Consider the following 25,497-nt stretch of genomic DNA (forward strand, 5'->3'; position numbering starts at 1 on the left):
AAACAGTCAATTGAGTACAAAGTATTAACAATTTTAAAGCTTCTATAGCAACAAAATGAAAGTTTACTTCTAGGTTCAACATTTCTTAGGAAATGCTCTGATGACAAAAGGTATTAACATGTGTCCAATGCTATTCTAAATTTTTGGAACTACAACTTTTCACAGCTGGATCAGACTCCTGTTGTGGGATTAGTTAGGACAAAATTGTCTCTAATCAAAAATCAGATTGGTAGTTATTTAGCTTTCAATTTTCTCAAATTAAAGGATTTTCTCATATTCTTTAAATAACAAGTTCTTTGTGATTATTTCCTATTCCCTTCAGTTCCTTATACTCTGTGTCATCTAGCTTCTTGCAGAATGTACAGAACAACTTGGTCTAGCTAGAGCAGCCTCCAAAGTATATACTAAAGATGGAACCTCAATCCTTTCCTTGCGTGAATTGGTTTTATGGGCTCTAGATGAATCTTTTGGCCAGAAAGTCTCCGAGGGTCAAAAGAACAATGCAACACTTCCTGGAACAAAAGAGACAACTGTTGAAAGCATGGAAGGTTGGTTACAATCTACAGAATTGACCTGGTTCTATTTATGTTTGATCATAACAACTTAAATGTGACTCTTTAATTCACTCATTCCTTCTAGAATTTCAAGGTCATAGAAATTACTGCCAAGAGAGTCTCATATTGTTTTTATTTTAAAAATAATATGAAAAAGTTTCAAATGATATCAGTTTGGCTTCTGTACCAAAATGAAAAATAAATTTACCTAGAAATTGCAACACAGGTTTAACAGCTTAATTGGTTTATAAAATATGAGCAGCTTATGTACTCAAACTCAGGACCAGTTGGGCACCACTGAAGGAAGTGGGTACAACTCCAAATCTCTTCCGACTATTAGGAGAGACTCACTATTAGGGGAGACATACCCATTTCATATGTCCCTGCACAGCTCCTTGGCTCCAACTTCAACAAGCCCTCGGGAATGTGTCTCCACTGCAGTGTGCTGTTAGCATTCTGTGTGTAATTGTCTGCTACACCATGGTGAGTCTCACTAGAATATGTATGACTCAGAGGCAGGACTTTGTCCCTAGTAATAGCTTGCTAAATTCAAGTGCATTGCTACTGGTGGTTCAGCAGTTATCTTAGGTTTCTACTATTGTAACACTGAGTGGCATGGCTCAGCCATTAAGAGCTTGGGCTCTGGAGCTAGAATACCTGAGTTCAAATCCTCACTCTGCCATCTGACAGCTGAATGATTTTGGTCAAGTTGCCTAGCTTCACTATACCACAGTTTCCTCATTTGTGAAATACGAACACTAAAATAATCTGCTTTATGGAATTTGTATGAGGAATATATAAGTATATATTCAAATAATGAAGGAATATTGGAAATGAATATATATTCATATGAAAAATTACTCATGTTTAGTTCTCATAAATATGAATATGTATTCATAAGACTGTGAATATATGTATATGAATAACATAATTATATATCTATATATCTCTTAGAACAATGCCTGGTTGATATTTACCAACATTATATGAATACTAGCTATCATTATTATACATAGAATTGTGTATTTCTACCATTTATAACATACTTCAGAGATTGTGGGGGATTTTTACTCACACCAAACAATTCTATGGCATCAGTTGGTTTTCCTACAATTTAGTTCAATTCTAACACTATCAACCTAGAGATAGCATCAGACACCACAGGTTAAGGGCTCCCACAGACTTATCCTTCCACTTCAGTGCTGCTTACAAATTTGGTTGTTACCTGTATTTCTGACCTACTAGCTATAAACCAGAAGTTCCCATGACCTCCTCCTCACATCCAGTTAATTAATTTACATTAGCAGTTAAAAAAGGAATAAAGTAGGGAATGGATATACCTAAGTACCTAGTGCAAGGTGAGCTTCAGATATGTTAATTTCTACTAAAGTATAGAAAGGATAGAGTTAGCAGTGTCACAAAACAACCCCTTTATGAAGAATTTGAAATAAATTTCACTTGGATCGAAGGACCAGGAAAGGTATATATTTTCTGAGAAATTTGGTACTTCACAGATTATGTGGTTCTTGAAATTGTGTTTTCTTCTTTGCTTTGCCTACCAGGAAGCTTGGATACTAATTTGTGCTTTATCCCTAGCAAATGAAAACAGTGAGGTATTCATTTCCATTTAGTAATAAAAATATCTACATTTTTGGATGCTTGTTCAGTTAAATAGACCAAACCTCCTTTAACTCTAAGTACTTTAGTCTTTTTTTACTTTTAATATTACCATGAGATTAAATGAAGCAGACACTATTATCCATTTAAGAAGCAAGGGTAACTTATCTCTTGCTTTATTTAGTCCTTTCCTAAATCCTTTCCCTTCTTTCCTTGGTCTTCTTATGTCTGTTTTTAAATCTATTTCCAGAGTAGATATTTTGGTAAACCACTTCAAGTTTCTTTTTGATCTAGGTGAAATGTATGAAAGGGATTAAAATGTGTATTTCATACAAATTAGTTTAAATTATTTTGCCATGGATATTTTTCATATAAGATTCCTAAATTGGCTTCTAGTCCTGGTATTGCTATCTAAATCAAACCATTAAAGAAGAATACACTATTTGAAATAAACAAATAAGCACATTTATTCATTTTGTTGTCGTTGAACAATGCTTTGTGGTTTGTTTCCCAGAAAACACAAGAATGAAAGTGAAAAGCACCTTACCTCCCAAGTCTGTGACCTCTGATAGTTTGGAGGGGATAGATAAGTCACTGCTCACCCTCGGCCTCAGATATCCTGTCCCCATCTGGGTATCTTGTGGTGAACCATTTCTATCTCCAAATAGTAAGTTTTGGGGAGGGGGTGCGTGTTTTCTTACAGGCAAATGTGTAAAGGGCTTCGAAAAGAAACAAATTTTAGAGCACCACAAGAAAATGAGTTAAATATATAATGTCTGTTGTCAACCTAGTAACAGCACATTTATGCAAAGGAGAGCACAGCCATCAATTAACACATGCTCAAGGAGAGCTGCACTCCCATGTTTGCCCAATTGCCTGTTTTTTCTTACTGGAATGGAGTATTCAGCATGGAAAAATGTCTAATTTAGTTGATAAAGAGATCCTTGGTCTATAAGACTGAGAATAATGGTATACATTAGAAAATAACAAATGAGTTTAATTCACACCGAAGACGACCTGTCTGCACATTTTCATTTTTAAGAATTGCACCCTTTAGGCAGTAGGTGGATGTTTAAAAAATGAATGGTTCCAAGCCAGGCTTTCATCACCTCCAAATAGTTTGTGGAAGTGCAAAATGAAATATGGCTATTGCATATGGTAAATCTATATAATAAAACAGCACTGTTCTTTTTCCTCCTCCATTCCATAAAGAAATGCCTTAAGCCCTGTCATCTTTCAAATGAGGTTTCTTTTAATGACCCCTTACCTTTTAATTACTTGTTTCTAATTGAATCTGTTTCTTGAAGCAGAAAGTTCTTTATAAATTATTGGCTTGCATGATAAATTGCTGTTGTTGAAAGAATGCAAGATAAAATATCATGTATTTGTATTATTCTAGCTTTGCAGAAAGCAGAAAAGTTAGAAAAACAGAACTGGTTGAAAAAGGACAAAATTTTGGCTGATCTAGATACCATGAAACACAAAATGAGACAGTTAAAAGGTTGGTATGAACTAAAGCAGGCATCGCCATGTTTAATTTTAAATGTAACCTCAGTTTTTTTTCTGCTATTAGATAACAGGTGTTTAACTATCCAAATATTGTATTATCAGGACCTTTGAGTGAATCTAAAATCCCCAATGATCTCTTCAATACCCAAACATCTCTTCAATACTGATTTTATATTTGACATGTATATATATATATATACATTTTAAAAAGCAGGAAGCTGTCTCAATCCTATAACCACCCTATTGGCTTGGAAATTATCAGTCTTTAAGAAAAACTTGTCATTAGTTGGTTGGTTCTGGGGAAGATGTTTTTAAAATAATCGAAGTGAGGAAGTACTAAAATTTTCTGGGGCATCAGTATCTCAGAAGGGCCTCTTTTTGTGCAACTTAAATATGTCATGCATTGTCAAAGTGGGACTGCTGGGAAACAGAGTGTGAAAACAGGCATTTGTAGAGGTATGAGCCTATAAGCCCTAAAACTAGAACAATGATATAAAGCTACTTTTCTTTGATTTTAAAAAAAAAAGTAGTCAACTGGCATATTTGTCGTTGTCTTCATTCTTTGTCACAGAATCTTAAGTTCCTAACCTTATACTGCTTGCAGTATTTGATACACCAAAATGGCTCTTTAGAGAGAAATAGTATGTAATGGACTTTAGTCTGGAAAGGCATATATTTCAGGCTTTATAATTGTTATAGCAGGATTTCAACTCCTGAGAATGTGCACTTCCTGGTGTCAAAACCTGTGAATCTTATTTCAATAAACAGCACAATGAGTCAATCCTGAGTGTACGAGGCAAAACTCTGGGTTGAAATGGCTATTATCTAGTTCTTACTAAAAGAATTGTGTGGTCTAAGTGAAAAACATCTATGACTATGGCTAACCTCTTCTCCTCTACTACTATACATTCTCATTTCAATGTCCCATGTGCAGGTGCAAAACTAAATTATCACACACACACACACACACACCAGTGCCACCTATCATTTTTTTCTAGCAGTAGTACCACCGGCCTGCCTGTGTTCCATCTCAGAAACCTGGAAATTATCCTTGGCATGACCTTCTTAACAGAAACATCCATAACTCTTGTTGCTTGAAATCTGTTAATTTCAAATTAATTTTAACTATATTAATGCCCACTATCTTTATTGAAATCAAGCTGTTCTCATCTACTCCTTGGATTACTGCAACAGTTTTCGAATGTGTCTCTCTGGCTCCAGTCTTGAGCATGATTTTTATTCTGTACATAATGGGGAGATCCTGGAGCTAGCGTGCTCATGGAAAAATGCAGAAGTGTTATTATGGTACTCCAGGCGTATAACCTTTCAAAGCTCCCTGTTACCTTTAGGACAAAGGTGCAGCTTCTTAACTTGACCCTTGGTGTGTTCTCTCTCTGCGCACATCTCTTTCTCCTTTCTTACATCTCTTTCTCCTTTCTTACCACTCCATTTCACAAATTTGGATTTTTTTCCCCAGCCCTCCAAATACTTCATGTGCTTTCTCAATATCGGGCCTTTGGCACAATTCAGTTCTCTTTGCTTTAAACTTTCCTCTCTCCTGTTCTTCTGTATTGTTCCTACTCCTTTTATACTTTTCAGCTACTTATGTCTTCAAAAGCCTTCCCTACCATTCCAAGCCAGAGATAATGTGGTTTATCACATCCCAAACTTCCCACCTAATAGTTTTCATCTCTCACTTTTATGTTGCATGATCAATTCTATGCCTTTGCTTGCTCTCCTAATATTTGTGTAATGACTGAATTTTGGAGTGAATGGAACTTCAACCACGTACTACAGTGTGTTTTCCAAGCTCTATTCCTATATCAAGTTAAATGAATAGAAAGCAGCAAACTGAAAATAGGATCTGGCAGCATTGCCTTTATTCAATTCTGATTTTATAACATACTTTCAACTTTCATTATAATTAAGCATTAAAAGGACATTCAAAGTTTAATTGGCATCATCTATAATGTCTCTGTTGAAAACAGTCTGTTTGGTGAGACGATGTCCATTACGGAGGGATGCACAGATGTGGTGTCTTAGAATTCAGTGCCAGAATAAAACTTATCTGTACTCAAAATCCAGTATGTTTTCTAATACCAAATATAGCTTGAATTGAAGCTTATAAAAGACCTTCTCTAGGGAAAGTCTTTCCTTGTTGTTGGTATTATGAAAAGAGATAAGTTCAGCTTACTGTTTGTTCAGCCCCGTTTGATTGTGAGCTTCTTGAAGTTTATATGGAAGAGGAGGGTTGGGAGGTATCGATATTGTCTGAATTGATTATTATTATTATAGCCATTGGTAAGTGCAACAATCTTTATATAGTATATACTGTATACAAAATACTCTGCTATGTTTTCTTTGTATATGTTTTGTAAACATGATCATTGCTAGCATTAATAGTGATATTAGAGGTTACTCGATAGAGTGTTTTTGATTAACAAATGTCAGATATTTTCTACATGTTTAGCACATAAATACTCAGTAATATTAATATACTGTACATAAGAATATACCTCTTTTTCTCATTTGGGATCTTAAGAGCTGATAAATAAAACTAAGAAATATCAGATCAGATAAAAGTAAAACTGTTGAAATATAAAAACAATGCTGGAGCATTTTATTTATTGTAGGAGCTAAGTTTCTGTGAGTTGAAACCCCAAATTAGGTGGACTTGCAGCCCCAGGCATCGGTGATGCTAAATCAGGGTAAGCCTCCCAATAAAGGAGAAGTAAAAACGTTTGTCCATGTGACATTTATAGTCTGAAGTAATAGCAAATCACTCATATAATCTATCTTTACCAATTAATTGTTAGCTATTATCACTATAAAATAGCACATATGCCAATATGCAATAAAAATGATTTAACAATTTTTGCCTGATTTTCATTTCTGTTATTCTTACCTATGTGATAATACTTGTTATGAAAACTTCCCTTCAAACCAAAACCTCTTATGATGACATTATGCCTCCATGAATTTTATAGTTCAAATGGATTCATTTTCTCAAGATAGTTAGAATCAAATGACAAAAACCTAATAATGCATAATGCTATTTGTTCTTTCCTATATTCTATTCTTTTCTCTCAACACTGTAAAGGATAAACTATTGGTGAACAGTATTAGTATTCTGAATGTATCATAAGTAAAATATCTGTTGAATAATTATTGATAAGAATTTATGTATCATAAATTAATGTTGTCTGCACTTCATGAATAGAACTGGCCAAAAATTATACTTACCATAAGTTTGTTTTAAGACTTTTCTGCTACCACTCTGGCCTTTTCCATTGCAAGTAACTAAATGGCATTTCACTCTTATTCATTGGCTGATTGATTCAGTTATGTTAGAATTCACATCCAGAAGTTGTAGATGAATGTTTATTAGGTGCCTAGAGTTCTGGTTGTCCTGAAAAATCATTGCTACCATATACTTTTATTGCTGGGTCTTTTTCTACAAACTTGAGATACAAAAGCAAAAATACTTTATCCTCTTAAAGCACCAATTTATTTTCAAAATGTTTTGTTCAAAGTCTAGAAATCTACTGCTAAGGATCTTTGGCAACAAAATTAGGACTCAGAGCTTCATTTTGGTATTTCCTTTATTTTATCCATGTAAATCTGACTTTCTCAGACTAGGTCAACTGCCTCAGTTACATGCCTTTGTAGACCCTGGGTTTCTCTGGCATGCCACAATTGCAATCAATTATTGGTGTAATGATTTCATTTACATCTGTATTCCCATTAACCTTGAGACAAGGTCTCAATCTTTAACATGTTTGTATTTGCCTCATCCAGCACAATGTCTGATTTGTAACTGGTGCCAAGCAGAGATTTCTGGAAGGAATATAAGAGAGTAGATGTTATTTTCACTTAAGAAGTTTAGAGATCAGTGTGAGACCCACAAAAAAAAAAAACAGTTTCATGACTTTCAAACCTCTTTTATAATGATTTTAACTGGTCTGGCTGAAAGAAAATTCAAACTACTACCTTATTAAATTACACCTGTGATTCTTAAAATACAGCATTCTAAAAAATATTTTCTCTTATCACAGCATCTTAACAGCCTAAAGGGCACAGCAGAGGTGGCAGAAACTAATCATACTCCTGGGGTATTATTAGATAGAAAAAAAAGGCCTCCTGTCTCTTGGGTTAATATTATTTTAGAAATACTTAATCCCCAGGCTGCTAAGCTAATTGTGGGGGAAAGGCTTATTATTAGTGAAGAGAACAAAACATATGTTCCATGACTAGAAGAGATGATGGCCTATATAGGTCATAGATTCTATTTGACTAAATTACCACTGAACCATATCATAGATGAGAGACTGGGGCCAGTGTGGAAGTCAGCACGTTAGCTTCTTTTCCATCTGTACAGTGAGTATGCATATTCTAACTATTTAAAGACTCCAGCTCCCATCTGAAGAGGCATTGTTAGATATTATTACCTTAGGCATCTTTGCTTTTATGATATATTTAGTATTTTAGCCTATGCTCCCAAGTGGAATGATTTATGCATAGAAAGTCAAACCAATTTATTTGAAATTTGAAAACCCATCATCAGAAACAACATTTCCAGGGACGTCTTTCCCCAGGGCGCCGAGTAGCAGCATGTCAGTCGGCCACCATGGTTCCCAGCAAAAGCCCTGTGCAGCCAGTGGTGGTGGAAGGAGGCTGGACGGAGCAGACTCAAGAGGAAATTAAGCTCATGGAGCTTATAAGACATACAGAGGTACATTCTTTAGGACTCCAGACATTAAAGACGTTGCCTCTTTCATATTCTTTTAAAGTACAGCATTGAATTTTAAAATTATGCTATTAATATATTCTCAGCATTTGGTCAGTTATAACCACATAAGCATATGCCAAGCATTGAGTTGGCATTTGGAGAGTAGCTATCTAAAAGACAGCCAGCTCATATGAAAGTCTGTTTTGTTTGAATGAAGACCAGAAATTATGACCTTAGCAAAGAAGAAAAAAAGGCCCAGTGGATATGTACAAAAGTAATTATAATAAGTATAGTCAAGTTGAGCCTTATGGCGTCATTGCTCATCACTCCTACGGGTATATCTTGATATGTAAAAAGAGCAAGGAGCAAAATACTAATTGTAATGGAGACATTCAGAAGTGAGGAATTCAAAAAGCACTTTCAGTCCAATTGGTTAATCATTCAGGATTGCCAGAACATAAAAAAGTCAAGAAGAGAAAGGTCAGCTGTTGAGAGAGGATTGGGGATAGAGACGTGGGGAAAACTTTTTGCTTTGTGAAGTTTTTCATCAAAATGATATGTTCTTATTTAATAGGGTTTCTCAAATCATGGAATGTGTTCAATCTAAATCTTAGGCATGTGCTCAAGTCAAGGTTACTAGAAAAAAGAAATTGACATTGCTAGAAATATGACTTCTTGCCAAGCTGAGAAGGATAAATCACTGACCAGGGAATGAATGCAAAGCATTGAACTAGGACATGCTTGAAGTAGGATGAAAAGCTGCCTGGCAGGTATCTGGCAAAGTAAGAAGGTGGCTGCTGCATTAAAAGACTGCGAGTAACAACTTAAACAACAGTCATGCACACTCCCTCAAGCATTTCTTGGTAAAAGGAAATGATGTTGTGACTCTAGTTAAAAACTCATTTGTTAGATGCAGAAAAATCACTCAGTAGGAGAAATACCGTATAGAAGTACAGCAACACATCTCTACTCATTTCTCCAAAGCATAAATGAGTCAAGTGCTTTGCCAAAATAAGTACTTTACTATTATTACGCTAATGGTTATTATTGCCTTTTGTGACTCACTGAAGGAGGGGAAATTTACAGAAGTGTCAGTGACAAGAGAGGGAAATGCACTTCCTAAAATGTTTTTCAACATAAATTGCAATTGTAAGATACTTCTGTCTTTCATCATGTTTTTCATGCACACACTTAATAGACAGTTCTCTAAGCATGGCATTCTCTGGAATTTTCCTCAACAGGCCCACCTTTCTGAAATCCAAGAACTGCAATCCAAGAGAAACTCTCCAGTTGCAACTAAGGGTACTGCCCACAAAAAGAGCAGCCTCTATAAACAGCCAAATGCAAAACGAGTGTGGATTTATCTAAACGGAGGCAGACCTGCAGATGGAACTTATGCCTGGGGCAAGACGATTGCAGAGGTAACGCTTGTGTGAAAATGAATGTTTCAGGGTGTTTCAAAGCTCAACTTTGACATTTCTGGATTGTTAAGTCAGACAAATTATATTGCATCTAAACTTCATTTTCTTATCTGCAAAATGGGAGTAATACTTCCTGCACATGGTTGGCATGATGATTAAATGAGCTTGTGTGCGTGAAAATGTGAGTCCAACACTATATGATGTGTGGGTCAGAATATGTCACTTATCCAGCAGAGGACAATGGCGGTTATATTCACTGTAGCCAAAGAGTGAACTCAAAGCCTAAGACTCTAAAATGTTTTCCCTGCTTCATTTTATTTCTTTGCTTGTTTGTTTTAAAGATTTATTTATTTATGCATACAAGAACTGGGGTACAGGCCAGAGGTGCAGGAGTTGAGAGGATTCACCAGAGACGGAGTAGGGAGCAGAACAGGTGGATCCACTGAAATACACTGCTGAGGAGAGCAGTGGGCGGGTCAGGAGAATTCTGTGCCTCCATGTGGGTCCCCTCCCTGGTCAGGGTTGAACTCATACAGCAGTGGCTGGTGATAGCTTGATAGCACTGAGACTTTAACCCCAGCACTATTAGGGAAGCCCTCCCAGTTTTAAACCCAGTTCACAAAATCATATTGTTTTCCCCATCAGAAATGTTATGTAGAGAAAACATAACATTGTAGAAAACATAACACTATACACAGTCCTTGAATGGTGACAAGTGTTCCAATCTCCCAAATTAAGATATTAATTAAGGAAAGGATGAGAGGCGATTTATTGCTGGCAATGTCAAGGATGTAATCCTAAACTTGGACACTTAAGATAATTAACTAAAAATAAAGCATATAAAAATTGATTTTGTTGGGCTTTTGTTTTTTTTAAGTCTCATCTGTTGAAGCGACATATTGAATGATTGTTGTTTTTTTTATTGTAAAATATTTTTATAATTTTTTCTGGGACAAGAGCTAGTCACACAGAGATGAGGTGGTGTATGGGACAAAAGGAAAGACAAGAAAGTACAGTATACTGACCTGGAAATTCAGTGGGTGCTGATGAGGACACCTAGAACAGCAGGTATACCTTGAGTTCTGTTTCTGAAGAAGAATCTGGTTTTAAACTGTGAAGAAAACCACTCCTTTTTTGAGAAGCACATCAAATTAGAACCATTCATACATTGTTAATTTAAAGCAGAACTTCATGTCCCAAAATTTCAGTACCAATTTGCAGTACCTGAGGAAAAAAGGAGTTAAAAACCTGAAAATGCATATTCAAAACTGTAATACAATTAAAAGAACTCATAGACATGATGGGGAATAAGAAAACACTTTTTTTAAAAGAATGATGGGGTTTTTTAGTAGAAAACCTGAAATATATCTCCTTGCTGGCTCTCCAAAAATCACAGCATTCATATTACAGATGCTAAATGTTGAACTGCACTCAACTGTTTCAACTAGAGCTGATAAATTAGAGAAAGAATAGGAAATGAACAAATAGGTAAAGGGTAGAGCAAGGATGATAAGACAAAGATAGCTTATCACATTCGGTAGCAAAAACTTACAGTAAGTTCTTAAAAAACTACATATATCTAGTAGAGGGATGACTTTTGATTTATGTGGCTCTCAGTGTAGCATATAAAAGGCACTCCATAATAATATTACCCCATGATAATACATTTTGTATGCACTTTGTACATGAAGGGCACTGCTCTAGAAGCTGTAAAGTACTAGTCGAATTTATGTATGTGAAAGAATATGTAAACCTTATAGTGTGGTATAATTGACAGGTTGGCATTGATAGTAGTGGTAGCAGTAGGAATAAAATATCACATGGCCTATGCGCTCATTAAATTAATGTTTCAGATTGGCAAAGCACTTGAAAATAGGTCCAAAGTTCATGGGTGTATCGAGAAATGAATATTCTTACATTGATTGAATACTCCAACATTTTTGGAAGTTAATAAGGCTATACATATTGTAAGAAAATATCCTTCTAGAACTTTATTTGAAGGATATGTTCATGAATTTATGCAAAAATTATTTGATAAGAATGTTCATCACAGAACTCCTTCTAACAGAGATAGGTTAGAAATAATTTAGTCACTGAGTTGAGGGTTAGTTAATAAATATAATATGTAAGATGGAATACTGGAATTTAACACTGACTCTGAAAGAATAATAATTATAAGGATATTCAAGATAACACTAAGTGTGAGAAGCATAATATAAATCCTGTGGAATATGGATCTATAAACATACACATTCACCCCTAGAGAAAAAAGACTGGAAGTATTTTCATTGGGGGAAGTATTTTTTTGAATGGTCTCATTGCTTATGTACTAATTGTGGTATTTCTCCCTCATTTATTTTTCTGTGTTCTATATTTTGTTGTGATGAGCACAGATTTTTTTAGTAAGCAAAAAACCATTTGCTAAGAAAGCAGACAATCCTCTTAGAGAAGTCATAGCAACCTGCTACACAAGTGACATTAGTAGTGACATTAGTACTGCAGGCAGGAGGCTCAGTGGGGGTTTAGAAGAGGGGAACACTGTGCCCCCTGGAGTGCAGGAGAAAGCCTTCACAAAGGAATCAGTCAGGACCATTGATGGAACTTGAGAAATTGGGTAAGACTCAGTGTCTCAGGGAGAACAAGCATTAGCAAGAATGAGGGGCACTGCTCAGGGAGTGTTGCTAGAATTCGTAGAACGTGTCAAAGAGATGACTTTTAGACATGAAACAGAGAAATGCATACAGCTGGAGTGATTGTATGAGTCTGTTCTGATAGCTACAATAAAATACCATAGACTGGGTGACTTAAGCAATAGAAATTTATTTTCTCAAACTTCTGGAGACTGAAAATTCAGATCAGGGTGTCAGCAGGGGGTGCTTCAGATGTAGCTTCTCTTTTTTGGCTTGTAAAATGTCCTTCTCTCACTTCCTTTTGTCCCCACATAGCCTTTTTTCTTCACATATGGAGAGAAATTTCCAGCATGGCTTCCTTCTTTTTTAGGACACCATCCTATGAGGCTAATGACTCCCCATATGATTTCATTTAACCCCAATTACCTCTTTAAGGCCCTTTCTCTAAATTCAGTCATGTTGGCTTCAATATTAAGAGTTTGGGAAGGACACAATTCATTTCCTAACTCTTAGAATAAAGTGCTTGAGCCACTGTCTCTGAATAAAATAGTAGCATGGTGAAAGCAATGTTTCTGGGACAGAAAAGTGACCTCAGTGTGTAGGAAGATACTTGAGGAATGTCTAGAATGTTTTCTGTATATTATTTCTTCTTTTGTTTTACTTTTAAAACTGCTCTTTCTAATATCTTTCCTTTCTTTTACATGCTTTCTATTTTTGCTTTAAGGAACCTGCATGATATTTTTGTGATCACTTAGAAATGTATCCTTTCAGGCTGTCAGGATGTGAGAATAATGGACTATGGTGTGTGAAACAAATAGATAACTGAAAGAATAGGATTTAGATTTCACTGGGGGGACCTGGCTAATGACACCAGTTCCAAAGAAGTTCAGAGTTTCAATAGTTGGTATTTTCACCAGAAGAATGAGGAACAGGACACATTTCAAAGTGCTTCACTCTGCTTCCCGTCCTGAAACCCCCAGATAGTACTCGAATCCCATCTAATGCAGACTTTTCTCAACTTCTTTCATTGCTGAGGCTATCTGGATGATTTAACCGTATTCTTCTCACCCACTCTTTGAACTCTGCTCGAGCAGCTCTCATCTCCAACTGGTGAAGGCTCATCTGTCATCAGCACACCAAGGTGGCTCCCTCTTGAGGGTCAGTGACTCTTCAACATCTTTCCCTGATTTATGATCGTCCCCCCCCCCATGGTCTTGAAACATTTTTCTTCTCCTATCCATGCAACATTTCTCTGATTCTACAGAATCTCAAAATCAGTGTGCTCTTTCTCAAACACAGTTCAGAATGTGTGAGCAGAAGCTGAAAGAACGAGAAACAGGTTGGTTTAATTTGTAGAGGCAAGTAACTCATCCCCACAGGGAATATGAAGACTTCCAAGATGTCTTTGTTCCACAACTTGGGAAGATAAGGTCTATGAAAACTTAAGCTCACATCATATGTTATATAACTAAGTCTTTTTTTCTTCAGTGAAACTTTATAATTTTTACAAGGGTATCACATTTTAAACAAATTGCTCTTTGTAGTTGGTTCATCTTATGTCAGAGGACTGGTTCATAAGCACAGTATTTGGTCAAATTGCTGCTGACTGGTGGTCACTTAGCAGGAAGGACAGGGTGCACCATAGATGCTCTTTCACTACTCTTTTCTGACTGTCCCACTCTACTCAGGGGAAATGTATTCTGGGATGATTATTATTTAATTCCATTCATTCACCCCTTGTACGTTATAGTGGTTGAAAAATGCACTCTCTGAAATGCTTGGTCTGCATTCTCTTCCTTTCTTATCTTGTTTCATATTACTGATTCATTTTCCAGCCACCAGTGTCATTATGTGCCTACATCTGCTCCTGCCAGGCTGCATGTCTGTGTACTGTAGTTCCTAAATAGAGCTATCCACGTAATTATTGGTGGTAATTTCAGGCTCATGTGTACCTGAGTCCTGCATTTTGGGGAGCAGGTGTTTGGCCTGTATGGTCAGTAATAATCACATAGGCAGGTGTGTGGGAACATCTTACTTTCTTTCTGTTTAGGAGTCTTGGAGCATGTTGATTAATCTTTCTAGTGCTGTTAACATTTTGCATGAGTGTATGTGTTTTATAAATACTTCTAGAACAAGTGAGAGAAATTGAGTAAGCCCCTTCCAGATAGTTGTAAAGTTTATCAATTAACACAGACTTTCTTTTTTAGTATTGGAGAGTCAGAGACATCTTAGACTAAAACTTTTATTTTATAGTTGAAGAAACCTTTTCATTGTGAAGTGGACTGATTTTGTCTAAGGTCAAGCCTCCAAGCAGTACTTTGTCTTTCTTGTTCTCTACTCATTGAAGGAAAAACAGAGAACTGCCAGTGAAGATCCACTGAAGAGCACCATGATTCCTCATTGTGCAGAGAACTTTCATATGTTCTTCTCATCCTGCTGTACCTGTGCTTAACAGTTAGAATGAATATTTGAATTAGGATCATAATTCTTTTCAAAGAGTTTCTCCTCTGTGCTCAATAATGCTCAATAATGTAAGCAATAATGTGCTCAATAATGGTGAGACTTCCCCTCTCCCAATATGGCTCTCCCTGTATATTTCAGCTGCTGGATGACTGCTCTTCTCGTCTCAAAATGACCCAACCTGCCAGAACACTGTACACCCCACACGGAGAGTTGATTCAATCGTGGGATGATATAGAGCGAGACATGGTCATCTGTGTGTCCCCAGGAGACAGCTTTGTGACCCAAAAAGGTACGGGTGACAGTTCTTTTCCATCAAATTTTTGAAGTAAAGCATTCAGTCTTTTCTTCAAAGAGATGACTTGTGAATTTTAAATCCCATCATGATGATTTTTTTTTAAGATTTATTTATTTATTTGTGCATACAGAACTGGGGTACAGGCCAGAGGTGCAGGGGCGGTGAGAGGATTCACCAGAGACAGAGTGGGGAGCAGAACAGGCAGATCGATGAAGTACACTGGTGGGGGGAGCAGTGGGCGGGTCAGGAGAGGTCTGCCGCGCCATGTGGGTCAGGGGCGGGCTGGGATCAAACTCATGTGGAGGTGGCTTTAGCTTCTTAGTGCTGCGTTTTAATCCACTGCGCCACCAGGCAGGGCCTTATCATGATGATTTTTAATAATTGTGTTCCTCTACACTTTTCTGCTCCATGTTACTAAAATTAAATTTATTTATGTGCTGAAACCTCACCGGTGACACTGTATGCCCTGAAGGATTCAATCTTCTGTTACTCTTGAGCCGTACCCAAGGGATTATTGTAGAAATCCTAAAGGCCTCATTTGAAGGCTTTCTTTCTCTTAGTATGAACCTTGAGGAAAGTGAGATTCTACTGACTTTCTGCTTTCCAAGTTATTTAAAACTTAACATTTTATTAATAGCAACTATATAGTTTGCAGGTTTCCTTTTTCAGAATATGGGTTTGCTTAAGTAGCTTATCTCTTATCCATTACTTGATGCTTTTCCCTCATAAATTGTAAAAAATGGAAAGAAAACATAATTTTTTTAAATGAATTCTTGTCCTTTATTTTATTTATCCTGAGAGATTTAAATCCTCTTTCTGTAGGTAGGCATACATTAGCAAAAACATAATTTTCAGGAAATTATGAGGAAAGTTGCTATCACTTTCAAGGAAATTGAAAGCTTAGAAAGTGAATTACCTGGGACCCCTAAAATAACTAATACTATTTTATCTATTTTAAAAGTCCATGAAATTATCATTGCATCATATATATTAATATCATATATATTAATCATATATATTAATATATGATGTAATGGTATTCAAAACACAGACAGAAAGGCAGGCCTCTTCCCAGAGGCAAGCTTATCACCAATTTAAAAAAGCCATGAAGGGAAGAAAAAAAATTGATAATGCAAATATTAACCTCCCTGCCATTCTCCTCCATGTTAGTTCTGTGGCTCTTTGACAAACTATGTAGACAAACATTCATGTTTGCATCTTCAACTTTGTAATCACATGGTTTTGCTATGATGTGAAAGTTGATTCTTTTCCTTTGAAAGTGGCCCCATTATTTCCTTCATGGTGAAAGGAGTGATGGTTTCCCCCAAATATCTAAATTCTTTTCAGTGGATGATACAATTCTAGGAAATCTGATTGATAGCAAAAAAATAAAAATAAAAAAAAATCTAATTGAGACACTCTTTAGAAACCTATTTTGCTATAGGAAATACAATTTTGTTGTTTTGCCAAAAAGTTAGAAATAACCATTTAGTAGAAATCTAAATATTTAGAACATTTTGAAAAAGAAAAAAAAAGAGAAAGCATGTGTACATTTATGAAGGGACAGGTAATTAATCATTCCACTCAATATTTCTGTGACCTACTGGCTTAATTAACTGTGTGGTAAAAAATAAGGCAATCTGGGAGTTTCAAAACTAAACACTGTATAATAACTTACTTTATGTTCATTAACATAAAAACATTCAGCATGCAGAAGTCACTGATCAAAGAATCACATTGGTTTTTTAAAAAATCAATTTGTTTTGGTAAAACAAATCAGACACAGTTAGAATGGTTTCTTTCACACAAATCCCCTCCCCCCCAAAATTGAAAGAGTGCTTTATTCAGCTTGTCATCAAATCTAAGTACTGTTCTCAATGCTAGATAATCTTATAGTAGCTTCAGTTTTTAGACCACTCTTAGGTTGGCATCCCATACAGGCTTTATGAAAAGCCTGGAAGGAAGCCCCCATAACAACTGCCATTCTGTAGAAATCCAAGAACGACAACACATATCTGATGTGATAAGCAGTGAAGTGTGTGATGAGTCCATTGTGGGAATCAAGGACTTCTGAGGGCTCTTCAAGTTTTTCATCACCTTAGACTTTAATTATTTTCTATAAATATGTTGACTTGTCTCTTAAAATTATATATGTATTACAATTTTATATATGTGTGTATGTGTGTGTGTGCATTTTTTTTTTTTTTAAGCAGAGTTAAAGCGACTGATGGAGGTCAGAGCAAACTATGCCAGAATCCGTAGGCTGCAAGGCCCTCAAGCAACAGACATCATGGTGTCACCATCCACAAAGCTGCTATCTTTGGTATGTCGCCACAGTTAATTCCTGTCAGAACAATTATAATTCATGCTGTATTTCACTGGGGTAACTATGCCTACATACTCATGCACACACTATAATACGATGATTATTCATCTTCTTAATTTTATGCAGTCTCTTTTAAAAGTTATTACCTTCCACATTTTATAGAGAGTGGCATTTAATGCCTCAAATCTGTTCTTGGAAAGGTAGTAAAATTAGACAAAGCAATGCCAGTAAAATAACTATTTTAGGTGGATTTTCCCCCAGAAAAAAATACTTGTTTTAATTCAGAAAATATAACACATATAAAATATTTGATAATAAACTGATTCTGATCACTTAACACTAAATTGAGCCCAAGCTGCATTTTTCTTGTTTAACCTCCATGTTTTCCAATTCCCCATGTTAAAAATTCTATGTTAACTGAATGAAAATGAAATGGCTGGTGGCCACCCAACACCACATGAATGGATCTTTCCTCCTCCAATTTCCCTTCTGTTTGGCCAGCAGTAACACTGCAGGATTCTCTATGGAGCACAGCTAGGTGCTGTTCATGAGGATGCAACTGAATAATTCCTGACATTTACTCAGTAACCAAAAGTGATAGGCTATGTCCTTAATACAGAAACTTAGGGAAAAGATTTCTGCACTATTTAAAGAAAAACCTCAAAGATAATTTTTTAAGGGACCTGGGGAGATACTTAGCTATACAAAAACTAACAGCCTTACAGGAAATAAAATTACATATTAGTTTCTTCTTGCAATGGAAAAAGAATCATTAAAAATAAATAACAATAACAACAGTAACAAGTCAGTTTGGTTTCTTCACCTAGTGGAAAATTTGCAGAGAAATGCTCTTCTTTCTCTTTCTCTGAAAGCCACTCACAGCTCTGTCTGAATATAAATTGCGGCCTAGCTAGGTGTGTGCAGTGTGGCTCAGCTGGGCTCACTCCACAATCCACCACTTTAATGTGATGCAGGAAGGCAGTAGATCATCTCTACTGAAGGGGGCTCTTGGTAATCTTTTCCAAAGGCCCAGTATTTACTCCTAGTCTGCAAATCAGTAGGGCTGCATGAATAAATTCCTGCTGCCTCTGACACCTCTAAAAGCAGAGCACACTGAAGTGAAATTTCACATGTTACATCAACAGCAGCTTGCCCTTTTGCAGGCGCTCTCTACATGGTGAGTGATGTTAGCAGGGGAGGGCTTTCCTGCACAGCTTTGTGACAGGGAGGAGAAAAAGATCACACGTGACCTCCATTTTTCTTTTTCTGTTTTTAACAAGAAAGTTGAAACAGAGGTTAAAGAGCTTGCCTCCTGGTTAGAAAGTAGGCCAACAGGGTTCTTACCTGTGGGGCTTCTTTTTCCAATGATGGGGTCACCACAGGACTGTTGTTTTTTGTTATTTTGTTTTTCAAAATTCCTTGAAAACAAAGGCATTTCTGTAGGTGCAAAAATACCTTTCACTTTGCTGCCAAGGAAAAGTTGATTTGCTATGAAAATGGCATAATTTCACCCTGGATCAAATGTGCAAATTCTTGTGAAGTCTTCAGTGTTGCATGTGAATACGCCTGAAGCGAAAATTGGTAATATCACACAACGCTGTATCAAGCACCAGGAGACAAGGCAAAACTCTTAACTGAACTTTTCTATTACTAGTAAATGGGATTTTAGATGTAATGTAACAGTCATCAACACATCACATTTTACCAGCAAGGCGGTGACACCCACTCTGTGGATGGCAGCTGGCCTGGCTGGCTTGACAGTTTGTGGCCACTTTTAACCGAGCCTAAGAACTGCCACCCTTTCTTCATTGCTGAGCCTTTGTGCTTTGGTTGGCTGGAAGGTGGAGTGCGGAACTGTTACTCGTCTTTAACAAGGATGCTAGGGTAAGAAAGTTGCAATTCTGTTCAACCTTCCTGGGCTTTTAACAAGCCTAGTCATTTCCTTGGGGGATCTGTTTATCAAATTTGAATCAGCCTCATATGTGTAAGTCAGATTTCAAATTTTTCTATCAACTGAAAACCATTTTTTATTAAATACTAAAGCAACCATCCCCAAGTCCATGGTCTTCTCTAGAAATTTATTTCCTGCTAGTTCACAAAGGTCCTAGGTGATCCTGATGTTAATCAACAGCCTACCAGCCCTTGTGATTGCCCTCAGGAGGATTCTTCTGCTCCACCTTTAGCTTTTCAAGCCTGATGAAGTGTAAGGGTGGAAGGGCCCTTGCACTTCTAATCTGGCTAACTCGAAGGATATAGGCTTCAAAATTTGACAAGCACTTTGAGATTAACTGACAGCATTTACAAATAAGAAGCGTTTATCAGGGTGTTTTGTCAGCTTTATAAAAGAAGACACATTCGTACTGATTCAAAACACAGAATTTGTTTTCTAAAGTGATAACCCTGAATTTCCATTTGTTCTTGATTGTTCATAATAACGAAACAATTTGTGTGTGAATCAAGAAGACAAAGCAACTGATACGCAAAACAGAAACAAAAAGAAATTTGTTCTCTTTTCCTAGAAAATCACATAGTAATTGTGGCCCTTGGCTGTTGCAGCTTTTGTGAGCAAACCTTTAATAATAGCAGCCCAGGTGTGTTGAGTGCCATTGAGATTCCTGATTCACTGAGGCTGCAGATTATTTTCTGACATCATTTGGAACGGAGCAATCAAAACACACAGCCTGTATTATTCCAGATTATCACAAAATCAGATGCAAATGACCTCAGTTAAATGGAGTTTGGCCCCGACAGAGATTCTCAGTTGTTTTCATTAAACCAGTGGCTTCAATTCCCTGCTGCCTGTGAGCACAGGTTAGAGAAGGAAAAAAAGAAAGAGAGAGCAGCAGTTTTATTCTCAACACAATAAATGAGATCCTACATAAGTGGCTTGTTTGGGGCTGCTTGGCCTTATGCAACTGCAAGGCAACATCAACAGAGACCACTCAGGCAAGAGCTGATGAAGGTAAATGGACGGACGCCATAACAGGGGTGTGCGAGGGGGGTAGGGAGGGCTGCTGCCAGCTAGCGTGCTGGCTAACTGTCTGCAACGTGCAGCTACTATCTGTAGGCTGTCACCCGGTACCATGTGTGCAAATAGAAATATCTGAGGAGACATGAAGCACTTTTGTCCATAGTTAAACTGGATGGAGGGAGGGTGAAAGAAAGGAGACAGGAAATTATATTTATATGGCAAGGAAAGTGATTCTGAATCGGAAGTGCTGTCACTCATTGTGTGCTGTGTTTCTCTGCCAGTTGAAAGGTGAATATAGGGTTCAGTCAATGCTGGGCCATTGGTTCTAGCCTGGCAGTACTAGAAGTCTCGAACTTAGGAACTGAAATGGGTTTTAGCCTGGGTGTAGCAGCTCACTCAGACCAAGGCAGACATTCGGTCAATCTCTAGGCACAACCACTGTGTAGCTGTGTTTTAAAAGAAATTTCCCAAAGGCATACTTTCCTTAAATAAGCCTATGGATTGCAGGAGAGAGATGGAGGAGAGGAGGGGACCTCCCCAAACATCCTAGGGCTAGTACCCCAAATATATACAGTTTGAATTTGTCTTTATTTCTACCCTTCTGACAGCCTACAGATAGTTTCACATTGCAGACAGAACCTACCATGCGGGTAGGTTCACCATCAGTTCTAAGTGTAAAAGAACTTTGGAGTCCTTCACAGGCGTTATCTTCACAGGTTTTAATGGTAAACAGAGGAAACAAGCCAGCAGGGAGAGAGCCAGCTTGAGCCTCCTCCCCCAGGGTGACGCTGCCGCCTCTTTAGCCCCCTTCTGGGGACAGGTGTGCACACTTGCACATGCACAGATGCACCACACATGTTCCAGGTGTCCACAATCAGGCAAGTGCACCCCACACCCACATGCCTTCTGCGTTAACAAAGTCAAGGCCACAGGTGATAGCCACAGAGGCAAGTGGCTTAGAAAGCCTGATTAATCACGTGCCTGGCCCTTCCCTCCTCCTTCTGTCACTCTTGCCTTTTTCTCCTCAGTCTTCTCTGCCTTTCTCTTTTGAGACAAGAAAAGCATTCTTAAAACAATCCTCCCAGGAGCAACTTGTGGATCAGCAAAGGGTACTTCCTTGGAGTGCTTCTCAAAGTTTAATGTGCCAAAAAACACCCCAGGGAGGAGGAAGCAGGACAAAATACACAGTCCCTGGCCCGGCCCAGTGATCCTCAGTCTCTACACCTGAGGTAGGGCAGGAGTTTGCTCTTAGCCTGCCCACCAAGGTGCCCACAGTCCCCCACGTTGTCCACTGTGCTAAGTGCCACTTCCAAGGACACTGTTGACCCTTTTACCTCATGTTCAGGGGCTGCAAAGGCAAAGAAACACTGCTGCATGTGTTCTCATCACCATTTCCTTGAGAAATAATGAATAATTCTAGAAAAGGACTCGAATCCAAAAATTGTAACTAAGGCCATAGATGTTGAAGGTGAGCAAGTGATTTTGGGGGGCTGGAGCTTCCCGTGTTAATTAAGCTGCCTTCGGTGCTGATAAAACCTTGCTCTTTTAAAAGGTCATAGGAATAATGTCAGGACTAGGGTACATATGTGTAGGGAAAATGGAGTTAAATCAGATTTTTTCCGCCGTCCGGCCGCTAGACTGTATGGTCAGCACCTGCGGTCTTGCCCTTCTAGCTTGCATGGGCACTGTCATTACAGGCCCTGGGCTCGGCCCAAGCGTCTGGGAGAGTGGGCGTCTGTGCTGACAGGCTGCAGGCGAGGGGATGAAAGACCCGTGTCATTCTGAGGGAAACTACGAGACCACCGGAGACTGAGATGGAGAAGGCCAGAGGTTGTTGTTTCCCCGACTCAGCATTGAAGGTCTGTAAAAGCCACCGAAGCCTCCCAAATTCTCTTTGTGTCTGAGAACCAACAATGAATGAGGTGGTTGCTTAACAGTATATCAAGAAACTGATTTTGTGGGTGGGGGAGTGATTCTAAGCTAGATTTCTAGAGTTTTCTCAAGTACTTCTATAATAGGAGGGAGAGTTTGGGGACAGGGTCAGGGGTCCTGTTGCCAAACTAACCTTTTCTTGCTGGGGAAGGCTAAACCTATTTTGTTGACTTTAAGTCTAGTTAATTGAAGAGCCTGAGCCTCTCACATCCATGGCTGGCTCATCTAGGGGTGTAAAATGCCACGGGATATTTTATTTATTTATATTTTTATTTATTATGTTATTATTTGCTATTTTACAATAGCAAGTGGTATTAGAAAAATTAATTATAAATATGCTTTTCTTGCCCTGTAAATGAAATAAATACATATAAGTTGGGAGATGGACACTTTGCTTCAAAGCCATGAAACAGAAAATTTCTTTTTAAAAATGATTTCATATATGAGAAAACTAATGCACACCTGTCTGGGTGCTGTGCTTGCAAACGTGAGCGCAGTAAGGCCGGTGTCTGCATAGTGCTAGAGGCTTGGAGTGTTGCAGGAACAGGAAGAAGGGGAGGTGGGAGGGAGGGACTTGCAGGTCATTCTAGGAAGCTTGGTTTTTTTTTTCTTTAAATGCAGGGGGTAGTGAGAAGCCACTAAGGGAACTGATATGAAAGTTGGGCTAGACATTGAATAGTAAATTAAGCTAGCTTAGGTTCCAAGTTACCTGGCACTCTCGATTTACCTCAAGTGGTGGTGGTTTGTTGGGAAGGTGAGCAGGAAGTGAGAAAACGCTAGCAACCCCAGCACTCAGCCCTTGTGATTGTGACTGTGGCTGTGGACTCTCGAGCCCTTGGCCCACACAGTAGTCTGTCATCCTGCTCGTGACTTCCCTATTTTTCTGCCCTATTGCTTCTGCTGTGAATTTTCTATTTCTCCCTGGGCCTTTCTGTTCTACATGGGTTTTTCTTACCTTTTCCACCAAGATGTTCTTTTGTCTGTTCATGGTCTCTGCTGCTTCATGGCTTCAGTTTCCCACCTTTTATTTATCTTTGGTTTCAGGGCCACTGTACCATCTGAATTGATTTCTGTACATCTGCAAATGTAACATTGGGTGGCTGGAGGCTGGCCAATAGCTGCCTTCACTCATGCCTTTAGATTAGGATGCCAGGGATCACATGATATGAAGCACAGCTTCTCCCAGGAAGTTGCATCCATGTTGCAACTAAGGGCCTCATGGTATTTTCAGCATAACCACTTGGTTCTGCTATTTTCATGTCCCTTTATGCCTTCACAAGTGACTGATGAAAATAGAAATGGGATCACCTAAGTTGACTCCATCCATAGTCAGTGAGAGGCTTGCCCTTGTTATATCCTCAGAATTCTCCTCAATGGGGTACCCTTGGTGATCTTTGCTATACAAGCAACACAAACATGAAGTTAGAATCTGTGACTTTGGTTCCATTATCAGGGGATGGATAATAGGTAGATTGTTATACTTTCAGGCATAAGCATGTCTGTCTGAGGAAGTAGACCTAGCACAGACATTCTGGCAAAACTCAAGGCAATATGGCATCCAGGCAGTTTTTCCAAATTGATTCAGAATGCCAGACCCTTTTTATCAAAACATTCCTTGCCTCTTAAGCCTTTTGATAGGCTTAAGTCCATTTTGATTTCAGTTTTCATTACTGTCTTCCTCCACTCTGCAAAGCCAGCCTGGGTAGCAACTCTCTGAAAGTTGAACTGTGAGTTCTGTTCACTGGATGTGACAAGAGTCTGCTGTGATTGAGTTGTAAACCTTTGTTATGCTCTAGGGCACCCATGGAGTAGTATTATCTCTTAGGTGACTCCTGGTTCTGATGACAAAGTTGATCTGGTCCACAATTATATATTGAGCTAAAGCTACGTGTTGAAGTGCTCTGTGTTCTTAGGCATCACCAGCAATGAGTCAAACTGCAGCAATGAGTCAAACTGCAGTTTCACACAGCAGTCTCAATAGCGTGGGGCCGTGACTCCTGTAGGAAACTACTGGACGACAGTTCAGTTTTTGTCTGTGCCAATTTATTGGTGTCATGAAAAAAAAGGATACGTTTGTAAGATTAAGAGTTTCAAAGTTGTTATACTATCTTATGTCAAGCCTGTCTTTGCTCACACAGGTCAGACTGATGGTGTTCTCATTAGTCATTCACGTCCAGCTTTGCCCCTACCATTCTTTATCCAACTTGCAGACAGAATGATCTTACTGGAGTTAAAATCATACTTTGCTTAAAAACTTTCAGAGACCCTGCTACTGTTATCAAAAAACAACAAAAAGTCCTTCAACACCTTTGGAATACGGGACTTTCAAGCCCTCGGACTGATTTCTTGCCCCTTTGGTCATGGAGTGCTGCACTCCACCATTCTGAGGTTCCCACAATCCCTCTGAATTTTGGCTTCTCTCTTCCATGACTCTTCAGATTTTTTTGTAAATTGTCCCTGACTACTCCCCACACCCACATCTGTCAGGAACTTCCTTCTGTGTGCTCCCTCCTGGCTCCTTTCCTCATCTTAATTGGGGCATTTACACTATTAACATATTTTATCTCCCACTTGTCTGTAAACTCCTTGAAAGCAAGACTGAAATGATACCCATCTGTATGTCTAATGCCTGAATACTCCTGGCTGTTCAGCAGACACTAAAGAATATTTGTCAGATGAATTCAGATTCAAGGTAACTTGTTGGTTAAAGATTTTTCTACCATACACTTAATTACCTTCTTTTTAATACGTTTGACCATGAACAATGCTGTGATTAGGGTTACTGATGCTGGCATAGTCAAAAATCTGTCTTTATTGTCAGCGACCGAGACCAGGACTTTGCCTCCTATGCACAAAACAACACTTGATCCAGAACTTAGGTAAACATTCTGGTTGAGAATGCAGCACACCCAAATCCCTTCTCCCACTCCTTTCTCCCTCAGAGCTCAGGAGCTCAGCAAGTTCCTGCACCTGAGAAAGGTTTTATCTCTGGCTCCGGAGATAAGTGTCCACTCCCTTAAGATGATTACTGATTCCAGATCCCTCCCCTC

The 25,497-nt window shown here is 38.2% G+C and overlaps 1 protein-coding gene across 1 annotated transcript in view; it reads left to right on the forward strand.

Annotated features, from left to right (window-relative positions):
- Nucleotides 1-25,497, forward strand: part of DCDC5 (doublecortin domain containing 5) — a 67,405-nt gene that overhangs the window by 36,680 nt on the left and 5,228 nt on the right. Inside the window, exons 13-19 of the mRNA XM_012725095.1 lie at nucleotides 347-548; nucleotides 2,686-2,838; nucleotides 3,571-3,672; nucleotides 8,276-8,412; nucleotides 9,651-9,830; nucleotides 15,062-15,212; nucleotides 17,432-17,541. Of these exons, the coding sequence (XP_012580549.1) occupies nucleotides 347-548; nucleotides 2,686-2,838; nucleotides 3,571-3,672; nucleotides 8,276-8,412; nucleotides 9,651-9,830; nucleotides 15,062-15,212; nucleotides 17,432-17,541 (1,035 nt within the window). The remainder of the gene's footprint in view (nucleotides 1-346; nucleotides 549-2,685; nucleotides 2,839-3,570; nucleotides 3,673-8,275; nucleotides 8,413-9,650; nucleotides 9,831-15,061; nucleotides 15,213-17,431; nucleotides 17,542-25,497) is intronic.

This window comes from Condylura cristata, unplaced genomic scaffold (genome assembly GCF_000260355.1).
Source record: "Condylura cristata isolate star-nosed mole 26May11 unplaced genomic scaffold, ConCri1.0 scaffold00015, whole genome shotgun sequence".
NCBI lineage: Eukaryota > Metazoa > Chordata > Mammalia > Eulipotyphla > Talpidae > Condylura > Condylura cristata.